Here is a 21621-nt window from a genome sequence, read left to right on the forward strand (position 1 = left end):
GTCAAAACGAATAATCTGGGAAGTATCGCCGTATAGATATCTGTGCACTTATTTTCCTGCATACGATTAGAGGTTAAAACGTTTGTTCACCTTAAAATTAACTGTTAGTATAATGTAGAGAGTGATATTCTGAGACAACTTGCAATTGGTTTTCATTTTTTATTATTTGTGGTTTTTGATTTATTTAGCTTTTTATTCAGCAGCTCTCCAGTGAGCAATTTCAGCCATCTGGTTGCTAAGGTCCAAATTCCCCTAGCAACCATGCATTGGTTTGAATAAGAGACTGGAATATGAATAGGAGAGGCCTGAATAGAAAGCTCAGTAATAAAAAGTAGTAATACCAATAAATGTGTAGCCTTGTAGAGTGTTTTATTTTTTTTAGATGGGGTCAGTGACCCTCCCCCCTTATGAAAGCTGCAAAGAGTCAGAAGAAGGCAAATAATTAAGCGATAAAATAAAAAAGGCCAATTGAAAAGTTGCTTCGAATTACCACCCCTTTAATTTGTAGTGTAGTTATTTTTTAAATTCTTTGAAAATGAACAACTCTGCTTGTTTGGCCGTTATATAATGTGAGGTCTGTATTAAGCCAATACTTTCTTACAACTGGTTCCAAAATAACTTCACATCTCTCAGCCCATTTGTTGCATCTTGAAGGAGAGATAACCCCCTTATTAAAAAAAACCTACCCCCCCACCCTACATAGACCCCCTCCCCCCCAGCCTAGCTGCTTCCCCGGGGCAAATACCCCTAACTCTTTACTTACCCCTCGGTGCAGATTTAGGGATCGGAGTTCACGGCAGCCATCTTCTGGGTCTTTATGACTTCTTCTGGTGATTCTGCAATTTCCGTCGGTTTTGACGCAGTTGTCGCGAACCGGCAAATTGTTCCAACTGCGCATGCGCCTCCACGCCGTCTCGTTCTCAGATTACCGAAGACCTGGAAGATGGCTGCCGTGAACCGACCCCTGAATCTGCACCGAGGGGCAAGTAAAGAGTTAAGGGCATTTGCCGGGGGTAGCAGTCGGGCTGGAGGGGGGTCTGTGTAGGGGGAAGGGTTTTTTTAATAAGGGGTTTGTTTCTTCTTTAATGGGAGCATGTGGTTGCTGTTGTATTATGCCACTGGTAAACAAGTACTGGCCACTTATTTTTGATCTCTGATGATGAAAATTTTTTGCTAATGGGCAACTAAACCCCCGAATCCTTTGCAAAAGATTTGGCCAAATACAGAACCAAATCCGAATCCTAATTTGCAAGGGGAAACCAATTTTTATTTGTTTTGTCACAAAAAGTCACGCGATTTCCCTCCCCGCTCCTAATTTGCATATGTAAATTAGGGTTCGAATTTGGTTCGGCCGCGCAGAAGGATTTGCCCGAATCTGAATCCTGCTGAAAAAGGCCGAATCCCGACCTGAATCCTGGATTCGGCGCATCCCTAATTTTTTCATTTTCCAGGCCACTTAGACCCTCGTTTACATGAAATACAGTCCTGCGGATTAACTGCCTGCAGATCAATGGGTTCATGAATTACTTGCCAACACATCGATCTTCATTTGCATAGGGAGCTGCGTAACAAGAGACATAAATACTCAACCCATCAATTTCTAGCCAGAAGCTATATGCAGATCTTTTTTACAGAAAGGTCTGTTATCCAGAAGACCCCAGGTCCCGTTTATTCTGGATAACAGGACCCATACCTGTGTATATATAGCTATATGTATCTATATATTATTTATAGTAGGAAGCTATCGCTCCTCTGTGTATGGAACGTTCCATCTCTCCGTGTTGCTACAGGAAGTGATTGGTGCAAAAGGAGAACTTTATCATTTCATTTGGTCAGGGTTCCTCTTGGCTCACACACATACAAGAATCTCTAGGAATATTCTCCCCATGTCATGTCGTACTCTAACTGCAATAGTAGAACTGTCAATATCCGCATCCCAGAGGGAACATGCGGGAGGTTTTTGGCCATACCCCATTACACCCAATCATGCCCCCAACTGCACCCTAAATCTGTCCATAAATACAGGAGACTTGACAGCCGAACAACAGAATGCAGGTCGGGCAACACAGATTTAAAGGGTTCATCACAATTTTGCTCTTTTGTTCCCATATTTTCGTACCTACATTTACGGTGCACCAGCGCAGACACCCCTATTTATAACCCAGGACAGCTCTTGGTGCATTTATAGTAACACTTATGAACAGAGCAGCTCAGACCCTAATAAGCATTGCATAAATTAATAACATTGCATCCTATGGAATGTGCTGTCCATTGATTTAATGCACCAGTTTAGAATTTACATTTTCCAGCAAGTGCTGCAGCCTCGTTACTGACGGTAATTAGTGTCGGGGCTGGGGCAAACGGCTGAAAGCTCCGAGTGACTTGTTTCTGGGAGCAAATAGCGGCCCCTGCCTGTTCCCCATTCTTTAGACTGGGTTCCACCATCTCCAATAGACACATCTATGAATTAAAAGGGGTGGTTCACCTTTAAGTTAACTTTTAGTACAGGTATAGGATCCGTTATCTGGAAACCCGTTATCCAGAAAGCTCCAAATTACAGAAAGGTCTTCTCTCATAGACTCCTTTTTATCCACATTTTTAAAAGTAATTTTACTTTTTTTCTGTAATAATAAAACATTAGTTTGTACTTGATTCCAGCTAAGATATAATTAATCCTTATTGGAAGCAAAACCAGCCTATTGGGTTTATTTAATGTTTACATGATTTTCTGGTAGACTTGGGGCATGAAGATCCAATTTACGGAAATATCTGTTACCTGGAAAACCCCAGGTCCCGAGCATTCTGGATAACAGGTCCCATACCTGTATGTTCTAAAGTAGCCAGTTCTAAGCAACTTTTTCATTATTTATTTCTATGGTTTTTTTTTTTAAATTATTTGCCTTCTGACTCTTTCCAGCTTTCGGAAAGGGGTCATTGATCCCATCTAAAAAAAACAAATGCTCTGTAAGGCTTCATTGAAGGGCTACTTTGGGATGTTGGGGTGCAGCCAATTGCTACCGATTCAATTACAAAATTCACTCTTAATGGAGTGGTTCCCCTTTTAAGTTAACTTTTAGTATGTTATACAATGGCCAGTTATAAGCATATTTTCAATTGGTCTTCATTATTTTTTTTAATAGTTTTTATTAACTCTGACTCTTTCCAGCTTTCAAATGGGGTCGCTGACCCCATCTAAAAAACAAATACTCTGTAAGGCTACAAATGTATTGTTATTGCTACTTTTTATTGCTCATCTTTCTATTCAGGCCTCTCGTATTCATATTCCAGTCTCTTATTCAAATCAATACATGGTTGCTAGGGTCATTTGGATCCTAGCAACTAATTAGGGGGTGACTAAAGGCAGGGTCGCCAAGTACTAAAGGAAAAATCTATTTTAAACTGTAATAATAAAAAACCTCCATCAGGGGGACAGAACTGCATTTGTGATGCTATAGCCTTTGTGTGTAGCGAGGCACCAAGACATGAACCAGATTCAAAAATTGGAAAATCTGCTGCACTGCACGGAACGATTTGATAGAATTTGTTTGCAAATAGAGCTTCCAGTCTATCACTACTTCTACTATGAGGACTGAAGGCTCCCTGGATACGGAGTAAGGATTTCATCCAGCTCCCACTGTTATCAAATTTCAAATCACTTTCATATCATTCATTTCTGTTTATTAAAGGGTTGTTTACAGGAAAGTTACATTTTAATACATTGTAGATTTTCCATTGGTCTTTGTTTTTAAATGTCTTTATTTATTTACCTTCCTCTCCAGCCTTTTCCCAGCTTTTTAATAGGGGTCGCTGCAGCCAAAAAAAACGATTGCGCCATCAAGCTACAGTTTTTTTTTATTATTATTACTTCTCTTCAGGCCTGTTCTATTCATCTTGGGTAACTTGGAACCTAGTTTGCTCTATGTCCTACTATCCATTATTTTAAAGGTAAATTACCTCTGTAAGAGTAATTTCTCCTTTCAATAAATTCCCTTGTATTGAATACCCACATCTTTGCTTACATAAGTAAGTGCACAAGTAGCATGTGAGAAGCAGAAATGTCTTATCAGCCTACACAGTTACTGCTGTTCCACTCCATGGCTGGGAATGTGCCTTGTATGCAGAGGAGAGCAATTTGCCTTTGTGTAGAATTACTGGGATGCGGTGCAAGGGCGTCAGTCATACGAGCACTTAGTATGGAGCACCGACATAGTACAGTCACGTTATATGTATTGGAACTTATAGACAATGCACCTAGTTGCTGGCAGCTGCCATCATCATTATCATCAATTATTGGTAGGGGTTTATATGGCTTAATTGCAATAATAACACAATAGGAGGGCTATGGGGATATACGACAGCAGTTCTGCGGACAAAATTACCCATTAATGGCCAACCCACTGAGCAATAAAATTGTTTTTGGGTATGGGCTGGCCTTTTAAACCAAACATGTAGTAAATTAGTATAAAAAATATATAGAAAGAGCCGTACTGATATTTTACTCCTGATATCAACGCCCCAACAAAACACACGGTGCTGCTCAAGTGGGCTACCAACAAGCTGACAAACAAATTGAAACTCGTAGCAGGGGGTCCTGCCCTTGGGGAGATCACAGTAAATCTTGGGATTTAATTAGTTCTCTGCCCAGTGTAGACTTGCCCTGCTCTGGACAAGGTCAATATTGTTGGTTTCATTTAAATAGGCCAAAAAAGTGTTGGGAAATATATTGTATCTGAACAGAGCTGCCATATTGCTTCACTCTCAGAAGCCAAGTCTCATTGGATTGGGACCTCAACCAGTTTATGGCTTACTGCTTCCAGGTTTGACGAGGACACGAATGGAAGTGGGAATATTTTTTTAGGAAACAATGCCCAATATCCTGAAGATCGATAGAAGCAGAAAGTCAGATTGTGACCCAAAGAGCATGGTGGCAAATGTAGTTTAAGAACATCCCAGGGTAATAAGGGGAACATTTTTCCACCACCCCCCCTCCTAATTTCAATCCAATTCACTCTTCCAAGGTGCCTTACAATGCTCCCCTTTATGGTCCATGATTAAGTAGTGTCCAGTCCACTTTTCATCTTATGTTTGACTGGAGCATCTCACAGAAATGTCTCATTCTTGATAATCTTCAGGATTTCTTCTACAAACCTATTTTAAGTTCCTAAGGGACCTTTCTAATAAAGAGCTGGTAGCTTTAGCAGAGGCTTTATCTTCTTGTAATGTCCCTTGTTGAGCTGGGTCACAAGGTTCTACTTGGTGGTTTTTCAGAAATGAGCACAGGAAGAGGGGATATCAGGGATGCATTCTCTCCTTGATATAGGAGAATCAGTTGGCCCTTGAAGTCAGGCAATTTTTACACCCCTATAACATGTACTGTGCCTTTAATAGCAGTGCAATGAATCTTCACTGCAAAGAACAAACTATAAACAGGGAGCACTTAGCACCTACACTTTGTGTATAATAAGTTCATTCTTTGTCCTAGGTTTTTTGTTCTTGAAAGGAAATTCTACCAGTTCATACATTATTAATAGTAGTAAGGAACAAGTACTAAAACACTATTGATTTGGATGTTCCTTTGAGTTAGGCTGTTTTTCTCTTTACTAGGGCTTTATATATATATATATATATATATATATATATATATATATATATATATATATATATATATATATATATATATATATATATTCTCTAGTAGACAGACAAAATGTCTTACTGTTCCTTGCGTTGTCTTAATAAAAGGCTGAACTGTACAGAAACTTCTTTCTTCAACATTCATCTTGTGTTCCTCCTGTTATAGTTTATCCATTCCAATGACTCTTGGTCCAAGGCTATCTCTGTTTCCGTCAGTATGCATAGACTATGTCTGCCTGCCATATTGTATACAAGTTCATCTACTTCAAAAAATTACTTCTGCAAATATCTTTGGCTGGCTGTGGAGTCCTACCAATCAGATGTAAACTTAACCCTAAACCTAACCCTAAACCTAACCCTTACGTCTAACCCTTACGTCTAACCCTTACGTCTAACTCTTACGTCTAACTCTTACGTCTAACTCTTACGTCTAACTCTTACGTCTAACCCTTACGTCTAACCCTTACGTCTAACTCTTACGTCTAACTCTTACGTCTAACCCTTACGTCTAACCCCTATGCCTAACCCTATGCCTAACCCTACACTTAACCATACCCCCTGGGACACCAACACCTTTAAAGCAGCCCTGCATGGGAGTGGTATTTTAGAACACAGTTTGGCATCCCAGTTAAATAACCTTTAGCAGCCTGTCGCATAAATCTCTAAATGGTTTGGATCAGAAGTGACATTTCTAGTTCCTGTATATGGCAAATCTCATTATGAGTCAGGGTTTTGTGCATAACGTAGCCCTCTGTTGAAGGAGGATTTGGGAATTTGCTGTGAATTGCTGATTTTTACACCTTTTAAGTCTCTGCTTACCTGTTATTTGTCCTAGACTGAAAGCAGCAGGTACAGCCCATACCACTGTATTGCAGGGACCCCCCAATGGGTGCTCGTTGCTTTGGAAATGTGTGATATAAGGTGGCAGCATGAGAGCACCCAACTGCAGCTGGTTCTGTAAACACTGATTCACTTTCACACTGCATTCTGTTTATGATTCAGCGCGGTGTAGTATACAGACTGAATCCCTGCCTGCCACTGAGTGGGCTGGATAGCAAATCTGAAGGTGCGCAGCCATATCCTATCATGCATGATATATTCACTTGTACTTGCAATTAAAATTTTATGTACAGATGAAAATGTTTGGGCTTTTCAAATGCTTCATGCTAAATGGGGTCTGATCCTATTTTATAGATATTTGTCATTATTTTTTTAACAAACCTGTATAAATATAAAATATATACCTGTGTATACAGGTATATATTATAGGGCCTGTTTTCCAGAATGCCTGGGGTTTTTCAGATAACTGATCTTTCCATAATTTGGATCTCCATACCTTAAGCCTACTAGAAAATCATTCATACAATCATTCAATTGGCTAGTTTTGCTTCCAATAAGGATTATTTATATCTTAGTTGGGATCAAGTGCAAGGTATTGTTTTATTATTACAGAGAAAAAGGGAATCATATTTTTAAAAAGTCTAGATTATTTGGATAACATGGAGACTATGGGATATGGCCTTTCCGTTATTCAGAGCCAAAGGAGTAACCACAAAGGAAGCAGAGGGGCCCAGTAACACCCTAATTAATGAGCGGTTTCAATATACCTTGGAAGAATAAGTCAATTTACCAATGTTTTGGGGCCCTGCTGTGGGGCCCAGTAAACTCTGCCACTGTTTGGAGCTTTCTGAATAACTGGTTTCTGTATAACAGATCCTCTTTTTTTTTTTTACATATAAAATTGTAACAAATTAAAAAATTAGTATCTTAGTATGGATTACCTTAACTGTTTCTTATTTATATTTTTATAAAGGTTTTATTGAACTTGCAGATCGTGTGTGCGTATATATAATTTTTTGTATCAAATTTTTAAATATTGCAGTAAAATTTTATACTGTGAAGGTGTCGGATGATGTCATTAATTAATGTTTGAGATTTGACTAGCTAACACAGAAGCAACGCTATGCCAATAAAAGAGTCAATTTAATATCACTGTCTGGTCTATATTCCCATCCTGGTTACCAACCCCCTCCCCCATCCTTCTTAACAGAAAAAAACAATCCATAAATAAGTAAATAAAAATAATAATAAAAAAAAGGAAGCTCTTGTTGTTTCACTTGGAGCTTAGCCCGTCTAGCAAACGCCGGTATCAGTTGTGCATCTTTTCATTGGTTTATAATACTAACAGGCGACTCGCGTCAAAGGGGAAATATCTTGCTTTAATTGTTAGCCAAGTCTTTCTTAATCCAAGGGAGCATTTGAGATTCTGTCCAAGTGTTCAATTTCCGAGGCCGCTGAGGTCTGAATTCTGTTCCCCAGCCTGTAGGCTGCTGCAGCACAAGTCAGCATAGCTAATGCAGATAGATTTCTGTCTCTCTCTCTCTCTCGCTCTCTCTCGTTCCCCCTCTTTTTTTTTTTTCATCCTTTCCTCCTCTCCCTTTTCAGCTCTCTCTCTCTCTCTCGCTGTCTCACACTCTCAGGCTTTGATTCCTTATAAACAGACTGCTAAGTGGGAATGCTGGAGCAGCTCTTGCAGCACAGATGGCTCCATTAGGAATGATCTACCTTGGGATTTTTCTTAGATGAACGTGGCATTTGTATGCTAATCATTATTTCTCCCTTGTTGCTGTTTTTCAGGACTCCCGGTCCCAAAGAAGAGCCCAAAGTCGGTAAGTCATATTCCTTTGATTTTTTTTTCATGTTTTTTTTGTTGTAAATGTGCTAATTTTGTAGATTTGAATCTTGGGTAGTGTGTAGGGCGCTTGTTTGATACAATGTCTGGGGGATGAATGTTGTCGTTTGTGCTTCTTACCCGTCTGTGCTGCAGGATCAGCGGACAGAATGCAGGCAAATTGCAGTTCACCGTCAACAATAACACACTGAAGTCGTTATCGCTTCTCTTTAATTATCTTGGGTCACTTTTATGCCAGTCAAATTTTGAAATTGGGGAGAGAAAGTTGCCATCCTTTTTTTTTTTGGGGGAGAATAATATTGTGGCTCCACCTTCTTTCCTATATTGTAGGGTCTTTAACCCCATGGGCACCAAATGGAAGCCAAGAGCTTTAAAGGGCAACCTGCTTCCTTCCCCTGTTGGGTTTCCAGTTTTAAATATTTAGATTTCTTTTGATGCTGTTCTGGATTACATTCAACGTTTTGGTATTCTTTAATACCTCTTTATACTTAATTCCTTCTATAAATTGATATAGACGTTATATAATATTTCTTTTAGAAATTTAAGGGTCAGAATTCATTTTCTTTCTACCTCCCAATTCTGGAGATGTGTTGCAGGTGGCAGCAGTCTCGGGACTTGGGTCTTGCGAGCAGCAGCTTCTTGTTATTGCTTTGAACACGCAGTGTTATCCCGTCTTCTATCCAGGAGAGTGCAGTAAAAGCCAGCTGCTGCCAAAGTCACCTACACTTTATTTTCATGTACACATAAATATTTACAGAAGGATCTTTCGTATAAACAGAGAGAGAGAACAAGCAGATTGAAAGAAATTAATGATTTTTTTTTTTTTTAAATCGAAAATTTTACAAATTTAATTTAGGTTTAAGAATTTTTTTTAAAATAAAATAAAAAAATATTAAAATTAAAAAAAAAACACTTTAGGGGTGGGTAAAGGGTGATTTTTTTTTTTTTTTTAACTACAAACTATTATTCTTTTGAGAGTCCATTAATAATTCCATAGTATCACTGCTGCTCAAAATTTAGGTTGACCACCCCCTGTTTTTTTTTTTTTTTTGTTTTTTTTTGGAATGCACAGATATATTTGAAAAAGGGCTGGGCCTTATTATCAATACAGCCCTGCAGCGTTTCATTCATGAATAATTCACAAGTGCCCCCTGTTTTAACGATCGCGTCCGCTTTATTGCCCTTTCCAACATTCTTCTTTCTGCAGTCACTTAATAGAAAAATATGTGCTGTTTATTTATTCATTTTTTAACTGATACTGTCACTTTAAGGGTAAATGATGATAATAATAATAATGTCCACTGTTTCCTGCAAATAACAAGCTTCAATAATGTCTTAGAATTTATTGTGAATTTTCAAAATAAGGGCTGGAAATCTCTCCTAGAATATTTTTACTATCCAGTGTACAGTAAGTTGCAGAAGCTTTCTGATGGGCAGGTCCCAAATAGTAAATTCTCTGTATGTGCATTTATAGTCACTGTCCAATTAAAGCTTCGATTTTATAGATTTATTTTTTAATTCTTCCATTTTACTGTAGTTACAGTTGTATTGAAATTGGAAATTATCCTTCCAATGGAATAGAATTGGGATTTTTTTGTTTTTTGTTTTGCAGTGGAAACCTTGAAATAATTGATAGGCTACCAATAGCCGGGGGCCTCGGAGAGCAGTCACATGACTGGGAGGCCTGTACTATTGTCAGTTTGCATTATCACAACGCCAAAGAACTGCAGTTTGTGCGCTCACTGGCAAGTCACTAAATGTCACATGTAATGCTGATTTTTAACGAGGCTTCATCAGTTACCCTTTAGTGACGGGGTAAAATTCAGCTGCTTCGAAACCTGAACCTTGCATTTTTTTTTTTACAATTAATTGCTCGTTTTAATATATGAAATGATAGAATAAATGAGTAACTTTGGTGGGGAGGGGGTATTTATTTTTTTTTTTTAATTTTAAATTCTGCATTACTTTTATATATCCAATACTCTTAATAAATGCTGTCAGTTGCAGTTCTGCTACAGCTGGGTCATCGCTATTGAATGCTCAATGATGTAGATCATGTACGTGCCCAATCATTCCATTCCATTGTTCTATCCCACTATCGGCCAGAAGAGGCAGACCTTGACACAATGAAGTTTTCTCATTTGAACAGATAACATAGTAATTTCCATGGCAACTGCCAGAAAACACGATGCTGATGCAGCAAACTGAAGGGGAATGTAGAAAAAAAAAACAAATTTCACAATACTCAACCCAAAATGCAACGGACAACAGTCTGCTCTGTTAGCTTTAATTTATCCTCACTTTGCTCTTCTTTAAAGCATTTTAAAATTTAGAAAATGTGTAGTATAGGTATAGGTATAGGATCTGTTAACCAGAATCTTCAAGACCTGGAGTTTTCCAGAAAAGCGATCTTTATATAATTTAAATCTCCATACTTTAAGTCTACTAAAAAAATCATTAAAACATCAAATAAACCCAATAGAATTGTTTCTCCGTCAATAAGTATTCATTATATCATAGTTGGGATCAAGTACAAAGTACAGGTATGGGACCTGTTATCCAGAAAGCTCGAGATCTTGGGTTTTCTGGATAATGGATCTTTCTGTAATTTGGATCTTCATACTTTGTCTACTAGAAAATCATGTAGACATTAAAAAACCCAATAGGCTGGTTTTGCCTCCAATAAGGATTAATTACATCTTAGTTGGGATCAAGTACAAGTGACTGTTTTATTATTACACAGAAAAAGGAATTTTTTAAAAACATTTTTAATTATTTTATTAAAATGTAGCATATGGGAGAGGGCTTTTCCGTTATTCAGAGCTTTCTGAGTAATGGGTTTCCATGTAACAGATTCCAAACTTGTATTTATTTTATTGAAAAAACATTGCAAATGAATGGCAATGTCTCTAGCATTTGTGCAGGATGGAAATCCTCTGTCCTCTTAGGATTCAGGTCTGCAAAAAATTGGATCAACTTGATTAGGTTCATACGTCGGTGGCCAAGTTGTGCAAAACTCATTGGGCGACGTTGCTAAAAGAGGGCATCTTGTCATGTATAACAGACTGTCGCCTATGTGCCTAACCCAACTGTCATAACTCAAAATTCCTTCTCAGGATGAAGAAGGGACTAGAAATTGTATGAAGAAGGGACTAGAAATTGTATAAGTTAGATATGTGTCTAACCTAGAACAGGACTATACAACCTGAGGCCCTCCTAGAAAATGTATGACCACCACCCTGTCCAGGAAATCATCAAAATTTTATTGTAATTGGCCTCCAATGATTATTCTTACTGGATAATTGCTCTAGTTCACTGAAACCGTGATGAACAATGGTAGCCTATGTGTCTGGTCAACACTAACCAACCTTGCCCAGTACGACTGTCCTATTATATTTCTTATTAACACAGTTGCCTCTCCTTAATGTACAAAATATAATGGAAGGACAATGCTTATGGACAACTTCTGGTCCCAATTTTAGTTTTACACCCTAAGATAAGTGCTGTATACTTGTCGGTGGAGGAGCAGTTGCAAGAACCTTGACTGTAGCTTTTGTGCTCAACAGTCTCTGTTTTGTGGCCAATCTCTGGCAAGGGCATCATCTTGTTGGGACAGTTGAGCATTGTTATGAAGATTCTGACCACTTAATGTATTTGGCCTCAATTAGGTGTTTATAAATGTCAGTTTCAGATACTGGACCATGAGTCCAACCTTAAGCAACTTAGAGAAATGATGAGAGCAATCCAAAAGCAGAATTCCTGCTGCAAAGTGCTTTATTCCGACTCTGTACACACATGTTTCTAACCTTAGCCTGGTCTGACCTACATTGCACACCAGCAAAAAGTACATTATAGAGAACTTTTATTTTTTTAAGGAGTCACTGTCATAACCGTATTCCCTTTCAATTCTCCCAGGCACGTGGGTCGCCAAGTTTTACCAAATAAAATCTATATACACAAGACTTCTTGAAATCTGGAGTCAAGTAAAAAAATGTTCATATAGAGGATTTGTGACTGTTATGACTTCACTGAAATAACCACAACCTGAGTCGTAAAACATCAGACTTGATCAAAAAACGTAGAAACAGAATTTAGTAACACTTTTACAATTCAAGCAAACACATTTTTTTTCAACACAATTATAATTTTCTACACATTAATTTCAGGTGCAAATATAACTCTTAATATAACTGTTAATGTCACAACTTTCTACAGTGTAAGATCTGTTATCTGGGCACTCGTTATCCAAAAGGAAAGCCGTCTCCCATAGACTCCATTTTATCCAAATAATCCAAATTTTTAAAAATAATTACCTTTTTCTCTGTAATAATAAAACAGTAGCTTGAACTTGATCCCAACTAAGAAATAATTATTCCTTATTGGAAACACCAGCCTATTGGGTGTATTTAATGTTTATATGATTTTCTAGTACACTTAAAGGAGAAACAAACCCTTATTAAAAAAACCCTACTCCCCTACCCCACATAGACCCCCCCTCCCTCCTAGCTGCTACCCCGGGCAAATGCCCCTAACTGTTTACTTAACCTTCGGTGCAGATTCATGGATTGGAGTTCACAGCAGCCATCTTCCGGGTCTTTGTGTCTTCTTCCGTTGCTTCGGCAATTTACGTCTATTTCGGCGTTGTCGCAAACTGGGAAAATGCTCCAACTGCACATGCACCTCCACACCGGTTTCGTTCTCAGATTACCGAAGACCCGGAAGATGGCTGCCGTGAACTCCAATCCCTGAATCTGCACCGAGGGGTAAGTAAAAAGTTGCCCGGGGTAGCAGCTAGGCTGGGGGTGGGGAGGGAGTGGGGTCTATGTGAGGTAGGGAGTAGGTTTTTTTTAATAAGGGGTTTGTTTCTACTTTAAGGTATGAAGATCCAAATTATGGATAACAGGTCCCATATCTGTACTAAGGAGGCCAAGAATCTAGGATTCAGTTTGGATTTCAACAGAATTTCAGCAGTAAATTTAGATTTAGATGACAAACCTTGGATTGAGTCGAGATTTTAGTTTTCATGGAACCTTTAAATAATGTGACTTCAAGTCTCTGGACAACTGAATACAACAATGATTTGTTGGAATTTTTTGATTTTTCAAAATTTGAATTTGGTTCAGTTTTTGGCCAAAGCTTTTGTATAGGATTGTGTCTGACTGACCCTAAAAATAATGCATTTGGTGCATCCCTTCTTTCTATAGTGTTTGTTTCCCATTACACTGTACTAGAAGAACTGATTTCTTGGCTTTACCATCAGTGAGAATTCTCGTCCCGCTTAGAAATGATTTGAAAAGACTTTTTGAAGAGGTCTTTCAGGTTTCAGCCCTAATTACCTTCCATTTATTAGTTTATATTTCCTTTTAACTGAGATGACAAATTGGGCTAATTAGTGCTTTTCTTCCATTCTTTAGGGACTGGGGAGGGGGTGGAAATATTATTGGTTCTCTTTGAGTACTTGAAATATACCGGTAATTACTGAACAAAAACATGTTTATGTATAATATATATGGGCATATCTGATATATAAAAAAAGTAAATCCTTTTTTAATGTGGTGTTTACATATCCTTAAATTTGTTAAATAGAATTTAACAACTGAGACAAATGCCATCCCAATTGTCAGTGTTAACAAGATGATTCTTTAAAGATTATTACGGAGACCACACGTCTTCAATTCTCCTTGAGGGAGACGGAAAGCACTCGAGCAAAAAATTGGTACCTCTTCACGATCCTCGCTGCCTTACTTTCATTTCTTCTTTCTCAAGCCCTTTTTCTTTATTTACTTATTGGCTCAAAGGCAGCCTTTTCCACATATGTCCCAGAATCTGTGTTTAAAAAAAAAAAAAAAAAAAATGTAATTTTTTGGGTGGAAATTCTATGGGCTGATTTATGTCGCCCGATATCTATGCAAGGCAATTATTTTTCTAAGAACTTAAGCCACATAAAGGTAGTTATAACATGGAGGTCTAATGGTATATCATACATTGTGGTCATTGGGAGGGATGCAGAAGTAAAGACGTTGAATTATGAATACCCGCATACTTGACAGGCTGTGTCTCGGTCTGTAACACAAAGACTGGCTCCATTATTTGGCTTCCATTAACCTTTTCAATATGTCTTGGGTTTTGTCATCTATTTGCTTTGCTTTAAAGAGTTGAGTATGAGGACATGGTTTATTGCTCACAGGGTTCTTTGTAATTTCTGCTTTGGCAGAGGAAATCTCTATGGACATTAGAGTAGTCTTTGAGCCACTAGTTGAGTTCCAGTAGGACTATGCAGAAAGGAATGCAGTCGCCACTCTATTCATGGCTATAAAAACAAATATGCATTGTGAGGTTTGCTGTTAGGACATTCTCCACTTGGCCTAATGTACCTTTCCACATATGGTGCTGTGTTTCTTTTAGGGGCTCATGAGCTTATATCAAGATTGCAGATTTAAATTAGATTGTCACAACGTACATCAAGCCAAGTTCTCCAGGAGTACACACTAGGCATTTGTTCTGACATTTGCCATAATACAAAAAAGACTTGCTATTTATTTATGAATGAGTGAAATGAAGAAGAAAAAGTACCAGGAAATATAGTAACCCAATAAGCCAATGAGAATAATAAAGTGCACAATTATATTGCATTTGAGATTCTACTCACTTCAGGGCTCTACAACCAGAAGCCAAGCTTTGCACGCCATTATTTTTTTGAAGGCCTTATTGATTTTGCATGATGATCAAATATCACCCTGTTTGTGTACTTGTTATGCCAGATAATCAGCCCTCTACATGGAAACGTTCTGCCAGCGTTGAATGCATCACAGCAGTACTTCCCGTTCCTTGCCTCTACCCAAGCCTTCTATTAAATACTGTTGTTGGTCTGTGTAAATCATCCTCACCTAACTGCTGGATTGAGAATTCAGGGCCCTGGGTGTGGTACAAAATTGCCTTTGTGGTCAAGCTTTCTGGTGTTTGCATTTTTTCCAAGCTTTTCTCAGAGCTGCGGCCGGGTAATAAGAGCCAATATCAGACTGGGCCTTCTAGGGTCCACCAGAGAACTTGACATCCATGGCCCACAACAATAAGATAAATATAGTGATACATATTAAATAGGTTTTATATAGTCCTATTCTAAAGATGAGGGCTTAAAAGAATTGTCTTGGGCTGGTCGCCCACCAGAAGATCTTTTGTTACATTGACAACCCAGTCCAAGCTTGAGAAGAACTCATTGAATCTAGCACAAATTTGGAACTGATGGCTGAAAGGGATTAGAAAGCTGTGTGTGTGCAAATGTGATAGTAACGTGATATATTAAAGGAGAAGGAAAGTCATCTTGCACTTGGGGGTGCCAAATTTTAGGCACGCCCAAGTGAATGTATTTACTTACCTGAAACCCCAGGTCGGTGCTCCTATCAGCAGGAAACTGCAGTGTCCCGGGATTATACCAGTGAGCCCCACATAGTGATCCTCTTCTGGCTTCTTCTGGCTTCAAATTTCCTTTTTAGTTAAAGTTCGCCTTTCCGTTCTACTGTGCATGCACAGCTGCGCAAAGAAAGAATAAGACGGAAAAGGATCACTCAGTGGTGCTCGCTGGAAGAACCCCCGGGTCAGTGCAGTTTTCTGCTGAAACGAGCACCGGCCCGGGGGTTTCAGGAGAGTCAATACAATCACCTAACATTTGGCTCCCCCAAGTTCATGAAGACTTTCCTTCCCCTTTTAATGTATAGGACTGTTGCGCATACAATGTGTATGGCAGCTTTCAAGTATGAAGAACCCTCACGATCCATTTTATATTTAAGTTTCCGTAGGTTTTTTCCTCCTCCTATTAATATAAGTAAATACAATAGTGCAGACTTCATCCTGCATGTTGGTACTCGAGGTTCTGAATGAAAGTACCACTTTGAACTGACGTCAGTATACCTGTTGTCCTTGTTTCCTTCCAGCAGCCACTTGAAAGGAAAGACAGCCAAAATAGCTCGCAGCACAGTGTTTCCAGCCAGCACAGTGGGCACACAGCTTCACCCCTCCACGTCGTGCCTGTGCTCCCTGATTATCCTACCGGCGAGGTGCCTGCTGTAGACCAAGCTGATAACTCTGGGCAGAAAAAGCCGGATCCTTTTAAAATCTGGGCCCAATCCAGGAGCATGTATGAGAACAGACGTAAGTATTCTGCCTAGTCTGCTTCCGTGGGGCTTTTTGTTCCATTCCCCCACCTCCCTGCTGTAATTTGTTCTCGTTCTCCCATTATTTATTTATTTCCCCCCTCTGTGCGGGTGAGATTGAGGATTCCTAGTACATCCGACTGATGGATGTAAATTTCTTTCTGAGAAATGGCTGCAAAGATCAGCACGTATGTAACCTTGATGTAGCCGTAGCTCCGGATATATTTTATTTCCAGATAGAATGCAGAGAGGTACCACTGCACTATATTATCCTCTTTACGTGGCATAAATATCGATGGTCAGTTCCTGGGCTCCGGCGCCAACTGTTCCTTGCGTATTATCGAGCCTGCTCCTGACTCCCACCTGTGTGTTTGCTGTAGGCTCCTGCAATATTCCCTTTGAAAACACAAGCTGGTGTGAACAGGTTTCTGTAGAGGGATCAAAAACGAGCGGGCGATGGAATATTTTCCTAGTGACTTGTGTGAATCAATAGCAGAATAAAGAGCTTTGGATTGGTATTGATGTCTTGTCTGGCCTAACTGGGTGTTAATTTAACATAATCAAGGATACCCATGGAGCCAAAGGTAATAGAAAATGTAGCGTCTCTTAAATAAAGACCCAAAACATCAGGTTTGTTTCCTTGGCAGGAGACGCTTGAGCTGTGAGCGTGTGCAGTAAAGGTTTATGTAATGAAGGTTTTCCTCTGTTGGCTTCCCATTGAGAATAATACATAAAGCACATTGTATGTAGAGATGATTCCTTTCCTCAGTGTTTGTGTTTATACACATGGGAGCTGCTGTGTTGTTTCTCTTGTACCATTTTGCAAGAGGCCCCTCTTTGTCTGTATATTTGTATTTGTACACTAATTTCCGGTAGGCGGTACATTATCCCTTATAATACATAAGTGATACTCAGAGTTCCCTGTATAAATCGGCCTGCAGCCTTGTGCCTTTATATGGTCACAGAACAACCCCTCAGTGACTTCTAATATCCTTATCATTTACAGTAGGGGGTACATTATCCCTTATAATACATGAGTGATACTCAGAGTTCCCTGTATAACTCAGCCTGCAGCCTTGTGCCTTTATATGGTCACAGAACAACCCCTCAGTGACTTCTAATATCCTTATCATTTACAGTAGGGGGTACATTATCCCTTATAATACATAAGTGATACTAAGAGTTCCCTGTATAACTCAGCCTGCAGCCTTGTGTCTTTATATGGTCACAGAACAACCCCTCAGTGACTTCTAATATCCTTATCATTTACAGTAGGGGGTACATTATCCCTTATAATACATGAGTGATACTCAGAGTTCCCTGTATAACTCAGCCTGCAGCCTTGTGCCTTTATATGGTCACAGAACAACCCCTCAGTGACTTCTAATATCCTTATCATTTACAGTAGGGGGTACATTATCCCTTATAATACATGAGTGATACTCAGAGTTCCCTGTATAACTCAGCCTGCAGCCTTGTGCCTTTATATGGTCACAGAACAACCCCTCAGTGACTTCACATAAATATTCACATAATGAAGAGTCCCAATGCCAAAATGTGGCACTAGTTCTAATCTAATCCTACTGTCCCAGAGTATCAGGGAGATTATAACCACACTCTATTGCTTTTGTTTGTCTCTCTCTCTCTCTCTCTCTCTCTCTCTCTCTCATATTGATTTTTGTTGCTGTTGTAAAAAGGCAGCTGATATATCAGCATTTTTACTTTACTCGCTTAATGATAATGACTTTTGGAGGCCACCAGTAAGATCGATATGTCTTCAGTTCTTCTAAATGTCCACACTCTATTCTAGCCGTATTCTCCTGGATAGAGATGAACTATTACTGATATGACTTAATTTACAAGGGAATACAATTAAGAATTGTACTTTGTTTAAATTGTAGTGTGCTATGCATGTTGGAAAACAAGTGGTAGCAACCCTTAAGGTTAGCATGGTAGCCCTCGATAGAGAAGGTAAAGCTTAAGTATCATCAAGGGGACAGTTGTGGTCCCATTAAGATGGTTAATGCTGTATGAGGGATAATATGGGTGTGAGTTGGGGATTTGGAAAGTATAGGACTACCAATGGGGCAGCAGATTAATCATGCATTGTAGTTATGGACATGAGACAAGCAGGACAAGAGACATCTCTAGAAAGAATGTTTTTGGAAACATTGAATAGACCATGGGAGGAAATATGTGAGACATTTTTGAAGATGTGTATCAGGGGAGGGAGTGGAAGGGTGACATTAAGAAGGGCTTCAGGTGAAGAAGTGCTGCAACAATGAAAGCACAAAAACACTATGAAGGGGGGGGGCAGTTTGTTAGTTACTACCCAGTGGCCAAAGTCACTAGCTTTTTTCTCCGGATGATAATTCCGAACCACGAGCACCAGGCGGTCTACTTTTTACTTTGTTCCTAGGAACCTCTTGGGCTCATTCAAGCTTTGGAGATGTGTACCTGGGAGTGGAGAGAAGTCCCCCAGGCCACGCTAATTTTTAAAGATGAGGTGCAATCAGTGTCGGACTGGGATGCCAGCGGCCCACCAGAAAACCTTAGGCTGAGGGCCCACTTTCCAAACTATTATTCCTCCTCTCCTCAAATACAAGAGTCCTCTGCACTCAACCCATTATCAATATATTTAAGACCGAGACATTTTTGCATACGGCTACTGAAAAATGCCTTACCCTTTAAACAAAACAGGGATTGTTTGTCCATATATTGCAATATATTTAAGCTGAACAACTACGTCAAAGTCATCCCATATCTGGCCAGTCCTACGCTTAATTTTCATCTGATTCATTAAGAATTCTATTGCTTCATTATACATTTTACAAAGGGACTAAGTTTTACCTGCAACTTACTTGCTGCTTTCAAAGTTAAACTCCCAAACTTGGCTGCCCTCCTCTCCTCACTCAACCTCTTTATTCTCCTAGTCTTTATCTCAACATACTATACTCTATTCTTCCATTATTAAGCCTTTTTTTCCCCATGAAGAAATAGGTAATGACCATGAAATAGGCCAAATGGTTAGAAGCAAGAGGCCCACTGACACCTGGGCCCAACAGGAGTTTTCCTGGTATCCCGTTGGGCCAGTCCAAATGGGTGCAATGGCCCATTTGAGGGTTGTTCCCATCATCTGACAGGGGTAACTGAGCCCAACTGTAAAGCATTCCATCAGGGCCTCACCTTATTGGCCACTGTCCTACACTAACCAAACCCCCGGCTGCTCCAAACCCCTGGTCACCGCTAAAACGGCTTCTGCAAAAACTGGCTTGGCAACAGTTGTCCCTCTGTTTGATACAGTCATGCCTGACACTTAGAGATTAGGTCCTGTGGCTGTCAATAAACTGTCAGCTTTAACCAGTTGATGCCAGTGATAATAATGAAAGCAAATATCTACAGGCTACTCTAGCAAGCAGTACAGTGTTACCCCAGCACCCATGTATTTATGTATATGAACATTTCCATTACCCAATCAAGCAAGATAATCCCAGTTACTTGTTGCACTTGCCGTGAGTGCGACATTCCCAATGTGATTTTTCATGAAAGGAGTAAAAAAAAAAAAAAACTCACACTTTTCAGTACAAATTTCAAATCCGAGGTGAGAATATTGCATCACGTTATTAGGGAAACTGTGACAAGTTCTAACTCGGCGCAGTAATTGCACGGCTGTGAATGTGCCGTTCCCACAGGATTCGCTCCCCAAAGCCTTCACGGAGGCAGATCCCGAAACAGACGCAACGCCCTGAAAATCAGAGACACACAAGCGGCAGAATAACAGCTTTGCAGCAGAGTCATTAATTTCAGATTTAACACCAGGGCTCATTCTAGAAGCTGAGGCTGAAAAAGAACCAATACATCAATTCCCACCTTTGAAGCATCTATTTCATATTATTCCAAGGAGGGGAATGAACCCGTCTCTCCATCTGAGGCAATAAGCTGCAAGGGTAGCAAATTTTACATTTCTTTCCTTAAGAAGGAAAGAGTTAAGCCTCTGGATATTTCATCATATTCAATCAGTCTGCATTTTGCCTGTAATATCTCTTTAAAGGGAAACACACTTTCATTTACTCCCAGCACGTATCCCACGAGACCAATAGACTGCACATGCCACAGAGAGGCAGCTATAGCTCATTAGGAGCGTTGCATTTTAATTGAGATGTTTCCCACTTTCCCAGGTTGTGGCTGGTGGCATTGGAGCCACGTAATGAGGATTTATGGGTTTGAAAAGGCATTTTGGAAATATAGCAGCTGCTGCATCTTGTAATAGGTTTTGTGCAATGCCCCCGAATGGCATTAATACTGCAGCGTTCCCTTATATGTGCCATGGTAAAATCGGGGCTGTTTGTGGTGGTGGGGACTCTGTCAAAAATACTTTTCAGGGCCACAATATTTAAATAAAGCAGTTCAGTATCAAAATATGACCCATTATCTGTTGGCTCTTGCAGCTCCCACCAACAGTGAGAAAAGATGCAGTTCATTCAACATCCAAAAGATAACAGGTTACACTGATGCAATTTACTAACAGAGCCATTTTACCCTACTATTCCTGCTTTCTCATAACCCCAGGGCCTTCCCAGAGACTATTATCCACTGTTACTATAGGCACCATCTCTCCCTACTATACCTGTTATCCCACAGTCACACTCCCTTCCCAGAGACTATTATCCACTGTTACTATAGGCACCATCTCTCCCTACTATACCTGCTATCCCACAGTCACACTCCCTTCCCAGAGGCTATTATCCCACTGTTACTATAGGCACCATCTCTCCCTACTATACCTGCTATCCCACAGTCACACTCCCTTCCCAGAGGCTATTATCCCACTGTTACTATAGGCACCATCTCTCCCTACTATACCTGCTATCCCACAGTCACACTCCCTTCCCAGAGACTATTATCCCACTGTTACTATAGGCACCATCTCTCCCTACTATACCTGCTATCCCACAGTCACACTCCCTTCCCAGAGACTATTATCCACTGTTACTATAGGCACCATCTCTCCCTACTATACCTGCTATCCCACAGTCACACTCCCTTCCCAGAGACTATTATCCCACTGTTACTATAGGCACCATCTCTCCCTACTATACCTGCTATCCCACAGTCACACTCCCTTCCCAGAGACTATTATCCCAC

General features: G+C 39.7%; 1 protein-coding gene across 16 annotated transcripts in view; it reads left to right on the forward strand.

Annotated features, from left to right (window-relative positions):
* The window catches only part of magi1.L (membrane associated guanylate kinase, WW and PDZ domain containing 1 L homeolog), a 314414-nt gene that overhangs the window by 266388 nt on the left and 26405 nt on the right, over positions 1-21621 (forward strand). For 10 of the 16 annotated variants that reach the window (XM_041590911.1, XM_041590915.1, XM_041590919.1 and 7 more), the window contains 3 exons: positions 8272-8303; positions 16258-16474; positions 20925-20978. In XM_041590911.1, coding sequence (XP_041446845.1) covers positions 8272-8303; positions 16258-16474; positions 20925-20978 — 303 coding nt within the window. The remainder of the gene's footprint in view (positions 1-8271; positions 8304-16257; positions 16475-20924; positions 20979-21621) is intronic. The other 6 variants (XM_041590909.1, XM_041590910.1, XM_041590914.1 and 3 more) reach the window with 2 other exon arrangements.

This window comes from Xenopus laevis, chromosome 4L, assembly GCF_017654675.1.
Source record: "Xenopus laevis strain J_2021 chromosome 4L, Xenopus_laevis_v10.1, whole genome shotgun sequence".
Classification (NCBI taxonomy): domain Eukaryota; kingdom Metazoa; phylum Chordata; class Amphibia; order Anura; family Pipidae; genus Xenopus; species Xenopus laevis.